At 43.4% G+C, this 20,280-nt stretch overlaps 1 protein-coding gene across 6 annotated transcripts in view; it reads right to left on the bottom strand.

The window, feature by feature from the left end:
- The window catches only part of Kmt2a (lysine methyltransferase 2A), an 83,947-nt gene extending 75,249 nt beyond the window's left edge, over positions 1-8,698 (bottom strand). For 2 of the 6 annotated variants that reach the window (XM_071616743.1, XM_071616740.1), the window contains exons 1-2: positions 8,177-8,698; positions 6,029-6,127 (exon numbers count right to left, since the gene is read on the bottom strand). In XM_071616743.1, coding sequence (XP_071472844.1) covers positions 6,029-6,127; positions 8,177-8,611 — 534 coding nt within the window. In that variant the 5' untranslated portion in view covers positions 8,612-8,698. Of the gene's footprint in view, positions 1-6,028; positions 6,128-8,176 lie in introns of those variants that run through there. The other 4 variants (XM_071616744.1, XM_071616745.1, XM_071616742.1 and 1 more) reach the window with 3 other exon arrangements.
- Between the last annotated feature and the right edge of the window lie 11,582 nt (positions 8,699-20,280).

Here is a 20,280-nt window from a genome sequence, read left to right as displayed (position 1 = left end):
GAGCCCACAGTTTTAGTAGCTCTTAAGTACTGTGCTATACTATCTCACACTATTCCAGATTAGATTATGAGATTCTGCCTCTCCTTTGTAAAGGTGTTTATATATGCATGAATAAAAAATCCTAACCAGAGATTACCAATGGATTTCCTCATTAACTAATCTTAAGAGATATGTTATCCCAAGATTTTAAGGCTTATAATTAAAGGCAATAATTCAGGGACAATGTTGTGTTTGATCTAAAAATTGTCAATATTCACAGATGGACAAAAATTGATACTGGCATGTATAAATATTTGTTCTTCTAGGAGTAAGATGATGACTAACTTTTCCCTAGTTTTTAGAACTGAGATAGTTAAAGGAGAGCCTAATGAAAAAAACGTCTTCAAAAACACTCCTCATGGGTTGGGGTTGTAACTCAGTGGCAGAGCGCATGTGTAAGGCACTGAGTTTGAATCTCAGCATGGCATATAAATTTTTTAAAAAGTCCATCAACAACTAAAAAAAAAAAAATTTTTTTTAAAAACTCCACTCCACAAGGGTCTTATATTCTCCTAATTCAAGACAGAAAACCATAATTACTTTGATACTATAAAATGAGCATGAAACGATGCTTCAGCAAAGCACCGACAAGGGACAGATCTCTCAAATAGTTCCAATATTAGAAGGGTTCACAATTCTCACTGCTGATAACAAAACATCTCCACCCATGGGCTGGGGCTGTAGCTCAGCGGCAGAGTGCTTGCCTAGCATGTGTGAGGCACTGGGTTCAATCCTCAGCACCACATAAAAATAAATAAATAAAATAAATGTCTATCAATAACTAAAAAACCTCCACCTAAACATTCCAACCAAACACAAAAATCCAAGAAATAGGTAAAATATATGCCAGAAACTCCAAGTCCTGAAATAAATGACAGTGAAATAGATCCTACTCACTGGTGCCTAATAAGGTATTGCTGTAGCAATAATTAAAGGTAATATATCTGGGGAAACCCCTTCAGTCTATTTGTCAAATAGAAAAACAACTACTCATTTCAATGAAAGGGGAATTTTCATACACTGTATATAAAACTGCCAACTAACTCTTATATTTACATCTTTGTTAACTGTTTCCTTAAAACTAAAATTCACCAAGGAGATATATGCAACATCTAAAAAAGTTAAGCCAAACTTGGCTTCTTAAGAAGTTTTGTACTAACCCTACAAGGAGACTTTCATCACCTACAACTACTACAAACCATACAACAAAATTCTCCTTTCAAATACCTTAGTCTATAAAAGCAAATGTTCCACAGTGGCTCTAGCCTCATGGTTGGCTTCCCCTGTTGTGTAACCTGACAAGGTAAAAAGCTCACTGAAATATTTAACAGTGGTGGTATGGATTTCTTTGGATAGGTCAAGAAAAGCAGATCATCCTTTTTAAAAATATAAAGAACCATTTTATGGGAAGTCATTCTCTCAGTCCAAGTGTCTGTGCATTTCCTCAGGGCTTTCTCAGAGACCTTATTGAAGGGGGAAATGAAAAGGCTGACAAAAGGACCCCTTCTCCCTCCCTATTCCCAGCATAATCTACCTCAGCCACAGGGCCAGTAGCATCCACACAGTCATAAATGCCAGCAATTAGAGAATAAAGCCATAAAACCACCCACTCAGGTATAAGAGTGCAGGCCTCCAGCTTTATTTAATGCATGCCATAAATGATCCTGTACTTCCTTCTTTCAGGTCTTCTTCATGACCAATGAAATGACAATAACAACAACAAAAAAATAGTCCTTTGTCTGCCTACCTCATACTGATGTGATCAATGAAACCATCTGGGCCCAGGTGAAGGACTTAAGAATCCTTTTCTTAATAAAAGACTCCCTGTTTCCTCTAGCATGCCACATACAGATATATGAAGGGACCATATTTTGAGCACTTATAGAACTAAAGTCAAATTACTTTTTCCAGTGGGGGAAAAAAGACTTATTCTGAAACTATTCTAGAAGTCAGCCAATTTCTCACTTCTCAAGCAATATTAGCACTACAAGAATATTCTTTAATTAGTTCAACAATTTCTAGAGCCTCCTAAAGTCCGTTCTAATCTAAAAAGTTAATTTGAATCTCAAAGCTAACTTTCAGTCTGTTTCAAAAAATCTGACATAATTTAGGAGCAACCAATAATTTCATTTGATTGTCTTCACAACCTGCTGGTACACAAATATCACAAGTCTGTGATTTACTCCATGACATGATTTCATTCATTAAGCTTCATAAACCAGTCTAGATGAGATCCAAACAAGTGCTTTATATCAGTGAACACATGAGCATCTTCTTTTCTACTAGTGCCTACAAGGTTAAGAATCTGATTAAAATAGGTGTATCATGCCAGACTCATTAGTAATTTAACCTTTCTTAATCCCTGAAAATAACATGCAAACAAAGGAAGGTCCCACCCCAGCAATCCTTAAATAAGTTCCTCCCAAAGTAGTGATGGTCACAAAGCTTCCCCCTTTCTCAAAGGTCCAAGGCACTGGGCTCCACCTTGGCAGAAGAAGAATGAAGAGACAAGATATTCACAAAAGGTTCAATTGAAGGCCTTCAGTTAAGTGCTAGAAGGAAGCTGTGCCAACATTAGTGGAATGTGGGCCGGCTCAAAGAGATCTTAATTAGGAGACCTACAATTAAAACACATCAAGTCTCCAAAAGAGAAGCACTGCAGTCTGTTATGCCTCTGAGCGAAAAAAGCATGGTTGCCACCCCCTCTAGCCACAAGGCAAGGGAGGCAACAGATATAGAATCTGCAGTTGTTCTCTGGAAGGACAGCTTCAAGGTGAGCAAAGAGATGAGAATTAAGTCAAAATGAGAATATTTTTTCTTAGCTTCCAATCAGAAGGTAAATCACTATTTTGTGAATGATTTCAGCAAGGACCATGTGCTTTAATATAATTCAGTGGAAGATAAAGTTACGGACATTTCATAAGGTTTTTAGTGAGAGATGACTGAAAAAGACTGAATTTCTAATGCTCAGTAAAAAACAAAGAAGTTCATTTTGAACATAAAGTAGGGATTTGGACTAATAAATACACTGATCTACTGAACTTTTCATTTAAAAGCTTAAGGAATATACTACTTAGACTGAAAATAATGTACAACAATGAAAACAAGAGCCAAACAAGAAATTTAGCCAAAGAAGAGGGCTTCTCTACACACCAGATAATGTCTGGAATTCCTACAGGTTCTCAGAACTTCGTTTAAAACTATCTTCAAGCCAGGCAGTTGTGTACGTCTGTAGTCCTAGCTGAGGCAGGAGGATTGTTTGAGCTAAGAGTTCAAGGCCAGCTTAGGCAATATAGTGAGACCCCATTTCTTAAACACTTTTTCTTCATTTTTCTTTATTGGTTTTGTTTGTCTTATGTGGTGCTAGAGATCAAACCCAGGGCCTCACAATGCTAGGCCACCGCTCTACCACTGAGCTACATCCCCAGCCCTTACGTGTTTCTTATAAATGAAATTGGCTAACTTCAGTTATATTTTTTCCACAAAATCAAAACTTCCCACCAACTTGGAATTTCTCCTAATAATGATGCCAGTTAAGTGGGCAAATGTACAAACTGATATTAAAAATCACAGTGGCTCATGCCTGTAATCCCAGCAGTTTGGGAGACTAAGGCCCTAAGCAATTTAGAATTAAAAATAAAAAGGGCTGGGGATGTGGCTCAGTGGTTAAATATCCCTGGTTTCAATCCAAAAGCAAAAACAAAAACAAATCATCAAACAAGAGCACTGATTCTCGTTCTTGAAATACACACAAAAGAAGAAATTCTGACCTGATCAAAAATTTAATATAAGTCAAGATAATGGAAAAAAAAGGATTCATGAGCTATTTTGTGCAAAGTTTTCATTTTACGTATCAGAAATTTAAGGTTAAAAATGAATTGTTGGTCTGGAGTTGTAGCTCAGTGGTAGCACATATAAAGCACTGGATTTTATCCTCAGCACCACATAAAAGTAAATAAAATAGAGGTATTGTATCTATCTACAACTAACATACATATATACATATTCTTTTTGTTTCATCAACACAATGACATGTCAATGGGCACAGTGGTGCATGCCTTTAATCACGGTGGCTTGGGAGACTGAGACAGGAGGATCACAAGCTTGAGGAGCCTCAGCAACTTAGTGAGGAGCCTCAGCAACTTAGCGAGGCTCTGAGCAATTTAATGAGAGCTGTCTCACAATAAAAAATAAAAGGGGCTGGGATATAGTTCAATAGTAAAAGGCCCTTGAATTCAATCATCGGTACAAAAAGAAAAATAAATTGTCCAAGGTCTTCTAACTACCCAGTGACAGAGAAAGGGAGAGAAAGGGCTAAAAATGAACCTCTGATTTCTTAAAGTTCACAATAAAATAAATTCTACTCCTATTATACAGAAAGCCCACATAGGAGATCAGCAACACCTATGTACTTTTAAAAACAATCCCTTCCAGCCAAGAATAGTGGCACAAGCCTGTAATCCCAGCAGCTCGGAAGCTGCAGGATTGCTAGTTCAAAGCCAGCCTCAGCAACTTAATGAGGCCCTAAGCAACTCAATGAGACTCTTTCTCTAAATAAAATACAAAAAAGGACTGGGGATGTGGCTCAGTGATTAAGCACCCAAAAATTCAATCCATGGTACAAAAAAAAAAAAAAAAAATCCTGTTTTAACAATTTGGTCATGAGGAATTTTTTTTAAATTTTATACATATATATTTTTAGTTGTTGATAGACTTTTATTTTTTTCATTTATTTATATGCGATGCTGAGAATCGAACCTAGTGCCTCACACGAGCTAGGCAAGTGCTCTACCACTGAGCCACAACCCCAGCCCATGAGGAATTCTTAAATACAGTTGTTACCAGAGAGTTATTCAATAGGAGCAAAGTTAGGAATCAATGATAGTAAAAGATAAGTCTCCTCTGGTAACAGAGTCCCAACAGGGAAGTGATATGGAAGTTCTGTCACCTACTTTTATTGGTATTAACTTAAAAGGTTTTGTTATGGGCAACTTCTAGTCATTATTCAATTAAAGAAACCACAATTTACTATTTAAAGAGGTCAGGATCATTTGGGGTTATATAACCATTTCTTCTTCATGAATCTAGACAAGACTTGATATGGAGCTGTGAGCAAGTTCTGAGAAGCAATCTTTAGAATTCTATATCAACCCAGGTGAGCCCTTTTGGAACTTTATCATTGATTTGCAAGATTATATAAGACTAATGCTTAGTTCTTACATTGAAAACTACCAGATCAAAGGAGATAGTCACTCTGGTTTAGCACTAACAACACATCAACCTATACCAGATTGCTTCAAACTACCACATAAAAAGATTACCAAGAGCTCATTCAAGCCTAATCAGAAAAAATTCTGAATTTTAATGTAAGGAGTCAACTACTCTTCTCATAGTTAAGTAGCAAGTACTGTTCAGGCAACAGTTTAAAAAAAAAAAACCCTTATTAATATCATCTTATTTAAATTAACTGCAACTCTTGACAAGCTTTACATTATACACTAATGTGAATCAAAATAAAACACCAATTGGCAATCATTTCATAACACCAGTAAATAAGATAATATATAGCACCTGATTAAAACTTTTAAGGTGATTTTTCAATGACCAACAGATAAAATATTCTGGTGCCCAGACATTAGGTCCCTGAATCCAGGTCTCTCTCTTTCTAACCAGTCTCTTGAAAAGCTGTGATTGGAAGTTGTCAGCATAAAACTTTGCTTTAGAATATGTGATAACATTTGGAAGGTGAAATTTGGTCCTTCATTACAAAGTATATAAGCATGTTAAACAAGAAGAAAATGCTTCTTAGGATCCCTTAAAACAGACTAACTTCTCTAAGACAGACTTTCTTATTATACTCAAATATACATGGGGCTAAAATTCTATATATAATCAGGCAAGTCTCAGTTTCTAAAATAAGCAGGTAAATTAATTTTTTTATTTTTATTTTTTTGCTGCTGTATCTTTTAAAAAAACAAAATCAACTCACATTTAAGCACCAACTCCATGCAAGTAACCTGAACGGTTCAGTCTTTTTGTCATGTATGAGGCCTTTGGTTCTCCAACTACATGGGATCTGTGTTGTTAGCTTAAAAAATACAGAATTGGCCTTTCAAAAAAAATAATAATCTACAGCAACCAATAAATAGTCTCAAACAACCCTGCTGATTGCAGCTGCCTTCTGAAGGCTGGGAAAAGGAGGTGGAGATAGAGCAGAGAGAGGCAGGGAGAGGGGACGCTGCTGCTAGCTACATAGCAAGGAACACGCCCCCATCATGTCCTCCTTGCTGTCAGAAGGCGGTTGTTGTCAGTCTCCTGATCAGGCTGCCTTAGAAACATTTTTAAAAAGGAGGCACTAAAAAATGTCAGCTCCTTGAGAGAAGGGGCTGAGGTCCCTGGGATCTCCTCCCTCCCCATCTTCCCAGGATCTTTTGGTAAATCTAAAGGGGTGTGGGGCACAAAAGGCAAAAAGGGGTTTGCCCAGGATATTTTGTGTGCACCAACGGCAGAGCACGCAGGAAACGGCTGGTTGTTATCTTTCCCTTTCTGTTTCAATCAAGAGCACTCCAGAGCAGTAACCCCCTACCCCCCTTCTCCTCAGCCCCTAGCAGCTGCTCTTCCTCCTCCTAGCATCCCCCATCCCGTTATTCCCCCCCTCCCCTGTGTTTCAAACTCCCCCTTCTGCATCCAATGGAAAACAAATGCGCAACGCCACTGGCTGAACCTGAACTCAACTTCCCTTCCCAGGGCAACTTTCCATTTTACTAAAGAAGGCTGCATAATGACTGTCAAAAGCATCCCCATTCTACCCCTTTACTAATGGGGAAGGGGCAAAGTCTGGCCCGTCATTCAAACTGGGTTCTCTTATAAGAATCAGAGATAAACCTAACGCCTCCCTCTAAGGAATAACTTTGCTTCATAATTCTCTTTCTCCCAAACCAAAGCAAACACGAGCAAAGTAAAACTGTCCCTTACCTACTCTCCTCACCCCAACCCGGCTTCCCCCATCCCTTGCAAGCCCCAGGATTGGCCTAGGAAAAGGTAGATCAATACTGAAATGTCGAGAAAAAGAAGGGTGGGAGGGAGCTAGGGCTGGAGACTGCGTGCTCTCAGGCGCAGTGGGTGGGGTAGGAGAGCAGCTGCTTCCCATGGGAGGATGCTGCCCAAGTACCCCTACAAACACCTCCCATCACAGGGCCACCTTCCCCAGAGCTGGAGGGAAAGCCTGTTCCTCTCCAAAAGAGTGCTGGAAAGCTGCTCTTCTCAAAGGCTAGGGGACGCTGGACTATTTCCCCTCAAAGATGCCACTGATCCTTCATTCTGAAGGAGGGACTGGGTGGAGTGTTAGGTAGAGTAATTAATTCCCTGCTACCAGTAGACTAGAAACGGTGGCTCTGGAAGATGGGGGAAGAGACCACTGCAGGAGGAGAGCACCGTTATGTTATCTTCGAAGGGAAGGAGGTGAGGGCTGGCAAGGTGGAGAGGAAAGGAGATTTCCCCGTGGGGTAGGGCGGGACGCGGGAGGATCTGTCTGCTGGGGGTGGGGTGGGGGTGGAGGTGAAGGAAGGGGGAGTGGCCGGCAAGGTAAGGACCTGTCGGGGATTAGGCGGGGGCTCGTCAGGTTTTTGGAAGCAAGGTGTTGGGAAGGGACACCAATCCCCAGGGGCTAGAAGAACGGGGCCCTGGACGAGGATACCATCCCAGAGATGCCCGAGAGGAAAAACTGCCCTAGGAGTAACACATCTGCCCAGAGAGGGAGGCGGGGATGTGGCGGGATCAGGTCTCTAGAAGGGAGGGAGGAATCTTGCTCGGATGAGGTAATCTGTGAAAGGGAGGAGGGGTTCAGGCCCGGGATGGGAAACCCCGGCGAGAGGGTCTGTGCCAAGGGATTTGGGGAAGGGTCCGGGGGAGGAGGCGAGGGGCAAACGCCTTGGCCAGAAGGGTCCAAACCCCGGGGTGGGGGCGTCTGGGGTCTGCAGCCCGGTATGGGGATCCCAACATGGGAGGGCTCTTTGCCCCGGGTCAGGGACCCCAGGATGGTTCCAGAATTGGGATGCTCCTCAAACAAGGATGGGGGAGGGGAAGGGGCTCCTCAGAGGGTCGGGACCCCGGACCTGGGGGTTCCTCGCCCCCTTACCTCTCCGCTGCCGCCTCCCCCGCCGCTCTCCCCAAACACTGCCCGGAACCGGCGCAGGTTGGTGCCGATGGCGGCCGAGACCTGCAGCGCCGCGTCGAAGCCCGGGCCCACCCGCAGCAGGGCTGGCCCAGAGGAGGCTGAGGACGATGACGAAGACGAAGACGAGGCGGACGACGAAGAAGCTGCTGAGGCGGCGGCCGCTCCCCCTGGAACCCCAGCCCCGCTGCTTCCCGCCGCCGCCGCCGCCGCGGCCGCCACAGCCGGGGGGGAGGGGGGCGCCCCGGGGCCGCCACCGCCGGCCGGGGGCCCGGGGGGAAGCAGCAGGGCCGGGACGCGTTGCCGCGGGGCGCCCCCTAGGCCCCGGCGCCCCCCGCCGCCGCCGCCCCCGGTGGTCCCGGGTCGGGCGGGGAAGCGCCACCGACAGCTGTGCGCCATGTTCGCCCCGTGAAGTGAAGCAGGAGAGGGAGAGGCGACAACACAGGGGGGCGGGGAGGCGAGGGGGGGTGCTGAGGGCCCCGGAACCTGCCTAACCCGCTCGGCGCCGCCTGGCTGCGCACACCCGGCCTGCAGCTATGCAGACCGCCGGGCCGCGCCTGACCGCCCCGCAATCTGTATACAGGACTCGGGCCTCCGCCTCTGACGCCGGGCGGCTGCTACTCCATGCCGAGGCCCGGGCGGCCTCCTCCAGCCCGCCCGCCCGCCCCGCAACCTGGATAACTGTATGCCCCGCCCTCCGGGAGCGGCATTGCTAGGGAAAAGGAGGGGGGAAGGAAGCCCAGGAGCCCGGAGCGGCGCGCGGGTTCCGGGGAGAGGGGGAGGGGGCGAGGGCTACTGGGAGGATGGAGGCGGAGGGATCCCAGCCGCCTGCAAGCTCGGGAGCCGAGAGGCAGATTACACACGTTCCCGGGACGCGCTGGGAATCGAACCGCCCAGGAGAGCAGCTTCCAGTATAGCGCGGGTGCTGGTCCGGGAGGAGCGAACCTTCTCCTCCGCCTCAGGGCACGGATACGAGCAGGATTAGCCCGAATCGAACGCCACTGGAATAAGAGCTCTTATTGTACTACATGCAAAACAGAAGCGTTGCCCAGTTTACTATATGCAAAATAGACAGGCCCTCAGTAAACGCGCCTTAAAAAAGGAGCCCCTCCCATCTTCATGCTGGAACTCTCTCTAAAATGCACACACCAAGTGGCAGGTCTCCCGCCACCTCCTGGCCCTACTGTGCACACGGGGCAGAGGAGCTTCTGGCTTTCGTGCCCTTCTGCGGAGTTGGGTTATGTTTCTCCAGTCCAGGCATTGGGGCCACGGCATGCTCCGCTAACGAGGCGGTGTTACAGCGAAGCTGAAGCTGGGTGGCTAACGGGGCCTGGAGGGAAGAGGCGGGCAAAAGCGCCCCCGCCCCTTCTTCCTCCGGTCCCAGCCTGCCGCTGCATGCAAAGCAGACCCTAATGTATGCACACAGAGGGAGGGGGGCTCGCGAACACGTTTCTGATTAAGAGAGGGGGAGAAAAGAGCGTTGGGCATTATGATCCTCGGGTGGAAGGGGCCCGCCAGCGGCGAGCTCTGTGAGCGGGGTTAGCTTGCTGAGGGGGGAGGGGGAAGAAAGGAGGAGGGATAGGGCGGGGGATGAATATCCACCGGATTTACTTTATTGCGGAGGGCGCCTCTAGCAAGGCGTTAGAATCCTGCAAGGCTGGGAAAGCCGCGAAGGGAGGGAGGGGTTTGTGCCGGGAGAACTTGCGTTGGTTGAAGCTGGGGGATCGATACCCAGCCAGCAGGCCCCGGGGCAGCCTCCATCCCCCGCAGTTGAGGTGGAGTTCGCTGGAAGGTCACGCAGCCTTTCTGGACTCCCGCACCGGGACTGCGCACTGCTTGTAATATTACAGCCTGGGGCGGCAAATTTGGGAAGGAGGGGGAGGGTCGTGGTGAGCAGGTTGCAATCAGCTCTGGCCCTATGGAGGGTGCACTACACGCCTCCAGAGAAGGTCCACGGCCTCCTGGTGCTGAAAACCTACGTCCTTCCAACGTTTGTGCCGAGCGATTGATGGAGTGGGAGATGGAAGGGAGTAGATAAAGGGAGAAGACACAAGCAAACCCCAACTCCCCGAACTCGTCCCGGATCGATCATCGTTCCAACTGGGCAGGATGGGACCCAGATGGTTTGCAAAGCGCACACTCACACAACGCACGCACATAACCAGATTCCGTTGTTACATCGTGTGGTTTACTAGGTGCAAAAACGGGTGAGAGAAGTGGGAGAGTATTAAACGGTAGCTCCAAGACTCTGCTAAGGACGTAGACACCCCATTGTGGACGATTTCTCCATTACAATATATTTAACGTTGGGCTCTGGGGGTTTTGCTTCAGTGTAGCTGCACTGATCAGTTACAGATTGGCGACCACGTGGAGTCCCTCAAGCATCCTGATTTGTTCCTTCTTCCACTCTGTCTCGCTTATTTTTCTTTTGTATTTGCCGCCCCCCCCTTCTTTAATATGCATAACGGTCTGCAGAGGTAGTAGGCAGGGGACTGAGTGACAGGCTTTTATATAACTGTGTCAACAGGATTTCTTCCCGCCCTCCTCCCTTGAGAAAACATAAACGTTCTGAGTAACCTCCTCACTTCAAGCGCACTTCATTTAGCACAGGTGGGAGGTCTGCAGGTTGGGTGGCAGCAGCAGCAAGAATGTCTTTGAAGATTGTGAAGACTCAAGCCTCTGGGCAGGAAAAACTCCTTGAGAAATCATCTAGTTTGTATCTTTGCCTCTAGACTAGTCCAAAAGGAGCCAGAAAAAAATTTTTTGTTTATTGTTGGAGTTTTTAGGGCAGAAATAACAATAGCAACTAACACTTATTGAGTGCTTTCTGTGAGCCTCAGGGTTTTTTGTTTGTTCGTTTTTGAAAAGAGAGAAAAGTGAATTTATTGAAACATTTGAAGGTTTCCATCAGGCCCACCCATTTCACCTTCAGCATCCAGGTGAAAATCCACATCCAGTACAGGTGACACAAAGTTCCATCACAGAGAATGTGAGCCTCAGTATTTTACATGCATTCAATTTTCACCAAACCTATGAGATAATTCTGATTTTACAGGTGGAAAAATTGCACAGGTAATTAGGACCAAAACTCATTGAGGTCTGACACCGATATCCACTAATCAAACTACTGATCATGAAAAGTCATTCTTGGGGCTGGAGGTGTAGCCCAGCATGAGTGAGGCCCTGGGTTCCTTCCCCAGCACCAAAAAAAAAAAAAAAAAAAAAAGGGAGGGGGCTGGGGGACAGGGGGGACAGTGGGGAGGAGTCTATACTTACTCATAAATTACCTTAAATTACATGGGCTGGGGCTGGGTTTGTAGCTCAGTGGTAGAGTGCTTGCTTTGCATATGTGGGGCAATGGGTTTGAACCTCAGGGCCATATAAAAATAAATCAATAAAATGAAGGTATTGTGTCCATCTACAACTAAAAAATAAATTTAAAAAATTACATAGGCTGTATTTATTTTTTAGTTTTAAATTTTAATTCATTTTTCTTGAATACCTAATACATTCAAATGATTAAAGTTTTAAATTAATTTAAAAATCTCATTCCACTAATTCTGAACAACCTCCCCAACCCTTATATATCTTACCCTTTGTAGGGGAAAATGTTATCAGTTGTATATTCTTTTTATTTTTAATTTTTTGTAGTTGTAGATGGACAGCATGCCTTTATTTTATTTGTTTATTTTTATGTGGTGCTGAGGATCAAACTCAGTGCCTCACATGTGTAAGGCAAGCACTCTGCCACTGAGCTACAGTCCCAGGCCAGTTGTATATTCTTCCAGAGATAATCTATGCCTACTCAAACAAGTACACAGAGAAGTTTTTCTGTATGGAAGCATATTAAACCCACTTCCTGTATCTCAATTATTTCATTTAATATAACTTGGAAATCATTTAACTGTAGACAGTTTCTCTATTCTTAGGGCTGTTTCAAATACATGTAGCTTAATTTAACCATTTCTCTATTGGTGACCACTAAAGTTGTTTCTAATCTATTGAATTTCAAACAATGCTGCTGAGTACAACCTTGAACATATATCATTTTGAAAATCTGCAAATATATATCTGTAATATACATTTCTAGAAGTGGAATGTTGAGTCAGAAGATGTGTACATTTGTAATCCTGATAGATATTACCAAGTTGTCCCCAAAAGGTTTTACTGATTCATACATTCACTAGCAATGTATAAGAGTCCCTTTTTCTCCACTCCCTTCCTGAAAGCATTTTTTTAACCTTGATTGTTGCCAACCTAATAAAAATACACATCTTTTAAATTTTTTTCCAAATAACTGAACTAAACTTTTAAAATGGAATCCCAAATTTTGCCCATTTCTGCAAATTCACAAATTATTTCTGGCTTCAAAGGGACCTCCAGATGTTTGCTACTTTTTCCCCTCCCCCAAAGATTTCTCATCGGAAACCAATACTTTGGAGGAATTAACATGGGCTCAGAGTTACAATTAATGACCCATTAATGTATGTAGAGGTCGGGCACAGTGGCACAAGCCTGTAATCCCAGTGGCTCGGGAAGCTGAGGAAGGAGGATGGTGAGTTCAAAGCCAGCCTCAGCAACAGCGAGGCACTAAAGAGCTCTGAGACCCTGTCTCTATAAATAAAATACAAAATAGGGTTAGGGATGTGGCTCAGCAGTTGAGTACCCCTGAGTTCAATCCCTGGTACTAAAAAGAAAAAAAAAATGTTTGCAGAATAAAAGTCCCTTCCTAGCTGCACTCTTGAACCTTGGGATTCATACCAAGGGGTCTGGTTTTATCAGAGGATTTTGGCAGTTGCATGTACTGGGCTATTTTTATTTAAAATCAGTTAAACTATCTCCATCTGAAATTGTACCAGTGATCAAAGTTCATATTTTCCAAGGGAAGAATATGACATAATTATTACTTGACTATAGTTGTTTCACCTTTCAGAAACTTGAAAGAAAGGTTGCACTAAAGCATTTTCTTTCCCCCCTCTTCCCAGTTGCCTCTAAATTATACTCGCATAGTAGACTTCTGGTGGGTATCTTTACCTTCAACCTTTGTCCTTTCTAATTTTCATTGTTTCATTTATTTAGTAAGCACCTACTTTGTCCCAGGTACTGTTAGAGTTGGAGACACAAATGTGCTATCTTGCTGGATGTTTGGCTCACGCCTGTAATCCCAGCGACCTGGGAGGCTAAGGCAGGAGGATCTCAAGTTCAAGACCAGCCTCAGCAACTTAGAGAGACCCTGATTCAAAATTTATAAATAAATAAATAAATAAGCTACCTCAAAACTTCACAGAAACACAAAAAAGGTATGGAGTTTTGAGAAACAAGAGCCCTTCAGGGCTATTTGAATGTAAGGTACATGTAGGATAATGACAGAAGGCAACTGGCCAGTTTATATTAAGGAGTTTGGATTTTATCTTATAAAAATGGAAAAAAAGTTGTGGGGTATGGTGGCACACATCTGTAATTCCAGTGGCTCAGGAGGCTGAGGCAGGAGGATTGCAAGTTCAAAGCCAGCCTCAGCAAAAGTGAGGCACTAAGCAACTCAATTAGACCCTGTCTGTAAATGAAATACAAAATAGGACTGGGTGGGCTGGAGATGTGGCTCAAACGGTAATGCGCTCGCCTGGCATGTGTGGGGCGCTGGGTTTGATCCTCAGCACCACATAAAAATAAAATAAAGATGTTATGTCCACCAAAAACTGAAAAATAAATATTAAAAAATTCTCTCTCTCTCTCTTAAAAAAAAAAATAGGACTGGGGATGTGGCTCACTGTTTGAGTGCCCCTGAGTTCAATCCCCTGTACCTACCTGCCAAAAAACAAAATAAAATAAAAATGGAAAAATTTCAAGCAGGGTTCAAATTGTTAGAATCTATGAATCTATGTGACATCATGGTAGCAGCTGTGTGTAAGAAGGCAGGATGGTTATTATAACAGTGAGATATGTAAGAGGCAGAAATACAGGTAGGGTATTTCTGACCTCTTCCCAGAACCTCAAACCCATGTATCCATAGGCACTAATCCACTCATGTATAACGAATGGAGTGGAAATAAATGTGCAGAAATGAAGACAGACTCCAGAGAAATTTGGCAAACAGAATGGCTTTTGATGACCACTGGGACGCAGTGGCTACAGAAGAGGGCCTTTCTTGAGTTGTCACCTAGGGTAGATGGGGATGATGGAGATAACAACTACCAAAATAAGAACAGGAGGAAGGGGAGAGGGGAGGTTTTTGCTCAGAGGTGATGAGTTTGGTTTTGGAGTAGTTGAGTTTGATGCCTGCAGGATCTGCAGCTGGGGGCTGGATAAATAAATTTATCTGATAGGCAACTGGATTAATTAGACTAGAGCTCAGGAGAAAATATAGAAAACAAAGACCCGAGACTGAGCAGCACAGAGACAGTACTTAAATCCATGGATACGTATGAGACCCCCACAAGAATGTATGTAGCACATAGAAGCAAAGGGTCAAGAGTAGAGCCAGAAGAAACCCAAATCTGTGGGATGAGCTAACCCAAAGTACTCAAAGGAAGGAGATGGAGAAAGAACGAACCCAGTGAGGTAAAAGGGCAGGAGGGAAACCAAAGACAAAGAGCTTCAGAGGAACCATAAACAACATCCAATGCAGCACAGAGGTCCAGAAGAAAGGGGAGTGAGGAGTGTTCATTGTGTTCAGAGGGAAGCCACAGGTGATGTCTGTAAGAGCAGTTGTAGGGGAAAGGTGAAGTCCCAAGTCAGACTGTTAGGTGAGGTGGGAATGGGGAAGGCAAAGAAGAGCAGGGGAGGCAACCCTGAGGAAGTGTTGTTGAAGGAAAGGAAGGAACTTTTAGCTGGAGTCCCTTAAGACGTGTTTAAGAATTCATTTAGTTTATTTAATTATTTTGATTTTGGGGGGACCAAGGATTAAACCCAGGGGCACTCTACCACTAAGCCACATCCACGCTCTTTTTATTTTTTGAGACAGGGTCTCACTAAGTTGCATGGGGCCTTGCTCAGTTGCTGAGACTGGCCTCAAACTTGTGATCCTCCTGCCTCAGCCTCCCAAGCCTCTGAGATGACAGGTGTGCACCAACAAATTTATTTTTAAATTAATTTTTGGTTATTATAACAGTGAGATATGTAAGGCAATAATTTCAAATCTTATGGAAGAGCAAATCAAAAAGTCTAAATATCCCTTCCTTCCCTCCAACAATAGTCCAACTCCCCAAAGGCAGAGACTGTTAAGTTTGTTGTCTGGTATTTCAGAATACATAAAGTATGGATGGATGAAGGGAAGAGAGAGAGGATGGGGATAGGAAAGACAGTAGAATGAATCCGACATAACTTTCCTATGTTCACATATGAATATACCACCAGTGAAACTCCACATCATGTACAACTGCAAGAATGGGATCCTAATTAGAATAAGGTATACTCCATGTATGTATAATATGTCCAAATACATTCTATTGTTATTTATATCTAAAAAGAACAAATGAAGAAAAAGGTATGTGTGTGTACACATATGTATACACAATATGTCCCAGTAGCCTTTCCTTATCTTTCTGACCTTATCTCCTGCCTCTCTGTCCTGGAGCTCATTCTAGCCCTACTTCTTTGACCTCCTTGCAGTTCCTGGAACACAGCAGGCACACTTACACCTTAAGGCTTTTGCACTTGCTGTTCCCTCTGCCTGGAATGTTCTTCCTCCAGATATCCTCTTGGCTCACTCTCTCACTTCCTTCAGATCTCTGCTTAAATGTCCCCTCCTCAGAGGCCACCACTGTCATCTATGATACCTCACCCTACTTCCTTTTCCTCCACAGCACTTATTACTGAAGATTTGTTTAATATCAGTGTCCCCCACATGGAAGCTCCATGAAGGGAGGGTCTTTGTCTGCTTCACTACTCAGCACCCAGAGTCTAGAACAGGAGGGGACCCTTAACAGAACAGGTACTCAATAAAATATGCAGAGGCATAGAGAGCTGCCACATTACGGTCTTATAGATAACAATATGGTGGGCTGGGGATGTGGCTCAAGCGGTAGCGCGCTTGCCTGGCATGCATTCGGCCCGGGTTCGATCCTCAGCACCACATACAAACAAAGATGTTGTGTCCCCCGATAACTAAAAAATAAATATTAAAATTCTCTATCTCTCTCACTCTCTCTTTAAAAAAAAAAACAAAACAATATGGTGATTAAGAGTGCAAGTTTGGTCTGGGGTTGTGGCTCAGTGGTAGAGCGCTTGCCTAGCATGCGTGAGGCACTGGGTTTGATTCTCAGCACCACAATTAAATAAGTAAATAAGTAAATAAAATAAAGGTCCATCAACAAATAATAAAAATATTTTTTTAAAAAAGATTGCAAGTTTGCCTGTAATCCTAGTACTCAGGAGGCTAAAATAAAAGGATCGCGAATTGGAGGCCAGCTTTGTTGAGGTTCAAAGCAACTTAGCAAGACCAAGTCTCAAAATAAAAAAATAAAAGGGCTGGGGATGTGGCTCAGTGGCTAAGCACCCCTGGGTGGTTCAATCCCCAGTACCAAAAAAAGGAAAGACAGGTTCATTACTATATTATTGGTAGTATTCTTTTTCTTCTTCTTTTTATTTTATTATTATATTTTTTGTGATGCTGGGGTTGTCACCCAGGGCCTCGCATATCCTAGGTAAATGCTTTACCACTGAGCCACACTCCCATCCTGTTGGTAGTATTCTATAAAAGAAATATAGAATCTCGTCCTTCGGTGCCCTCACTCACCCAGTTCTTCTTCACTCTTGTATGCCTGCTTCTCCGTTTTCTTTCTCTGTCCTTCACCCTTAGACACTGGTGTCTCCTGAGTGCTTGTCATTTCTCTCATTCTCTTAGAATGATCTCACAGTTTTAACTACTACCCAGGCTGCAGAGTGCCATAACTGCCGCCCCAAACCACACTGCTCCCTGGGGCCTCAGACTCTTGCATCCAACTGCCGCTGAGCTTTTCCATTCTAATTACTTGGTAGGTTATATGACTCACTAAAGTGTGGGTTCCTCAGGGGCAGGAATAGTTTTTTGGTTATCTTTATCTCTGCTCCTCCAGGCAGGTGTTCTTGGTAGGTCTGCTTTGTAGGTGTTCACAGTCTGGTGAAGGGAAACAAACGATAAATAAATAACTAGATGGAATCAGCTGGAGATGAGTGCTATGTAGGTAGGATAAAAAGTAAAGAGCTAGGAGAAGCTGCAGGGTGGCAGCTGATAAAGGATGGACAGGCTTTAGGTTAAGGTCATAATTGGGGCTGGGGATGTGGCTCAAGTGGTAGTGCGCTCGCCTGGCATGCGTGCAGCCGGGGTTCGATCCTCAGCACCACATACAAACAAAGATGTTGTGTCCACTGAAAACTGAAAAATAAATATTAAAAAAAATTCTCTCTCTCTCTCTCTCTTAAAAAATAGGTCATAATTGAAAAGGACATTGAAGGAAGTCAGAGAGTGAACCAACTGATGTCTAAGAGAATTCGAAGTGTAAATCAGCAAATGCAGAAGCCCTGAGATACTTGTGTTTGGTGGAGAGTTTGGGGGACAACAGAGAGGCCCAGTGTGACTGGAGAAAGGGGATATAGTGGGTATGGCCACTATAGGATAAGAGAGAAAGAGAGGAGGCAAGAACAAATGGATGAGTAAGTAAGTGAATTGGATACACACACACGTGTATATATATATATATATATATATATATATATAGAGAGAGAGAGAGAGAGAGAGAGTGATATATTACCAGACTGTTGAGATCAGGAAATAAATGGAAGGGAAGCATTAGGAGAACCAACAGAAGAAAGAGGATTCAAAATTCACACACTTCCATCCACTGACAGAGAAGAAGGGTAATGAAAGATAGGTCGGTAGCATGAGAATGAAGGGAAGGTTTTGTTTTTCTTTTTTAACTTTAAACATAGGGAGACTTGAACCTATCTAGTAGCTTGAGGGAAGGACCAAGGAAAAGGAAAAGATAAACGCTTAATGAAGATGTAGCCAGGTTTCTAAAGAGTAACTGATATTCACAGGTGACTCTTCCACATACTCTTCAAGCCACTATGATCTGACTGCCACCTCTGTTGAAACTACTGTCACAAAAGACACCAATGATTTTCTATTTACCAAACTAGTGGACACTTTTCAGGAAGGCTCTTGGTTTCTGTGACCTCACTTACTCTCTCTTGCACTTTCTCCTACTTCTCTGACTTTCCATCTCAAACCCCTAAAATGTTGGTTTCCCATGGTCAGTTGTTGGCTCTACTTTCATTATTTATTCAAATACTGAATACTGCCAGGTAGTGTTAAGTGCTAGGGATATAGTAATAAACAAAACCTACACAAATGCCTGCCTTCTCTCAGTTTGGGATTTCCTTCTAAGCAATCTCACCTATTCTTGGGTGCTTGTGACTTCTGAATGAACTAACTAATTTCCTGCACTAACTCCTCTTTTGAATTTCAGATACATGTAACCAGTAATCTGTTGAATGTCTTCACCTGTACATCCTTAAACTGAATTCTTCTTTACACTGAAATTTGTCTCTTCCTGCATTTCTTGTTCTTCTCCTCCTTCTTTTTTTGCAGTATTAGAGCTTGAACCCAGGGCCTTATGCATGATTGAACTACATCCCCAGGTCTTTTTATTTTTACTTATAGACAGGGTCTCACTGTTACCAGGCTGGCCTCAAACTTGTGATCCTCCTGGCTCAGACTTCCTCAGCTGGGGTTATAGGCATTTGCCTCCATGGGCAGCCGGTATTTCTTCTTCTAATTATGTACCCACACTGGCTTCAGGATTACTGCAATAGTTCTCAGTCTTATGCATTGATATAATATTAAACTTCCTAAAATGCAAATCTGACTATATTAATTTCATTCTTAAAATACTTTACTATTCCTATCACTTTCAAGATTCTTTATAATTTGTTCTAACTCTCCCTCATTCCTTGTCTCCAAGACCCATCTATCTATTCCTTGTGTTCCTGCCTCATTGAACCAATTTTATTTATTTCCTTGAATTATATTTTCTGATCCTGCTTTGGAGTATATTCTCTCTGTTTAAAATGTCCTTCTTTCCTTTCTTATCCTTAGTTGACTTCTACACCCAGCTCGGTGCTATCCCTCCACTCAAGCATTCCTCAGTCTCTACTGTACAACCCTAGCATAAGATGTGCACTTCTAGCTAGGCAGGAATGGTGGTGCACACCTGTAATCTCAGCACTCTGGAGGCTGAGGCAGGACGATCTTGTGTTCAAAGCCAGCCTCAGCAATTTAGTGAGGCCCTAATTAACTTAGTAAGAACTTATCTCTAAATAAAATACTAAAAAAGGGATGGGGATGTGGCTCCGTGGTTAAGCATCCTTGGGTTCAGTCTCTGGGACCAAAAAAAGATGCAGACTTTTCTTGTTGATATTTGTTTTGTTTTGTTTTGGTTTAGTTTGTTTTTTTGTTACCAGATATTGAACTTAGGAGCATGCAACCACTGAGCCACATCCCCAGCCTTATATTGTATTTTATTTAGAGACAGGGTCTCACTGAGCTGCTTAGCGCCTCGCTTTTGCTGAGGCTGGCTTTGAACTCCCAATCCTCCTGCCTCAGCCCCTTGGTTGTACTGTCTAACTCATGTGCCTTAATCTCTTGAAAAGTTGTGAGAATCAAGATCACATAGAATAGGGCTCAGTTAAATCTGACTTTAAATCCATGCAGTTGAAAACTACTCCATTCCAAAGCCCCTCCCATTCTATCATTCCTTTTAATTTTTTCTTTGTATTGACCATGCTGCAGTTCCTGGAATTGGAAACATATTTTTCCCTCCAAATTACTCTTTTTTTTTGAGAGAGAGAGAATTTTTTAATATTTATTTTTAGTTTTCGGCGGACACAACATCTTTGTTTGTATGTGGTGCTGAGGATCGAACCCGGGCCACACGCATGCCAGGCGAGTGCGCTACCGCTTGAGCCACATCCCCAGCCCTCCAAATTACTCTGATTCATTAGACTCTAGCATTACCAAGTGATGTCTGATATTTTTTATCATAGGGAGAAAAGGATAAAAGTTGGGGAATATTATCCCCCACTAAGATGTT

The sequence above is a fragment of the Marmota flaviventris genome, chromosome 9, assembly GCF_047511675.1.
Source record: "Marmota flaviventris isolate mMarFla1 chromosome 9, mMarFla1.hap1, whole genome shotgun sequence".
Taxonomy (NCBI): domain Eukaryota; kingdom Metazoa; phylum Chordata; class Mammalia; order Rodentia; family Sciuridae; genus Marmota; species Marmota flaviventris.
This window is presented reverse-complemented; position numbering and strand designations above follow the sequence as displayed.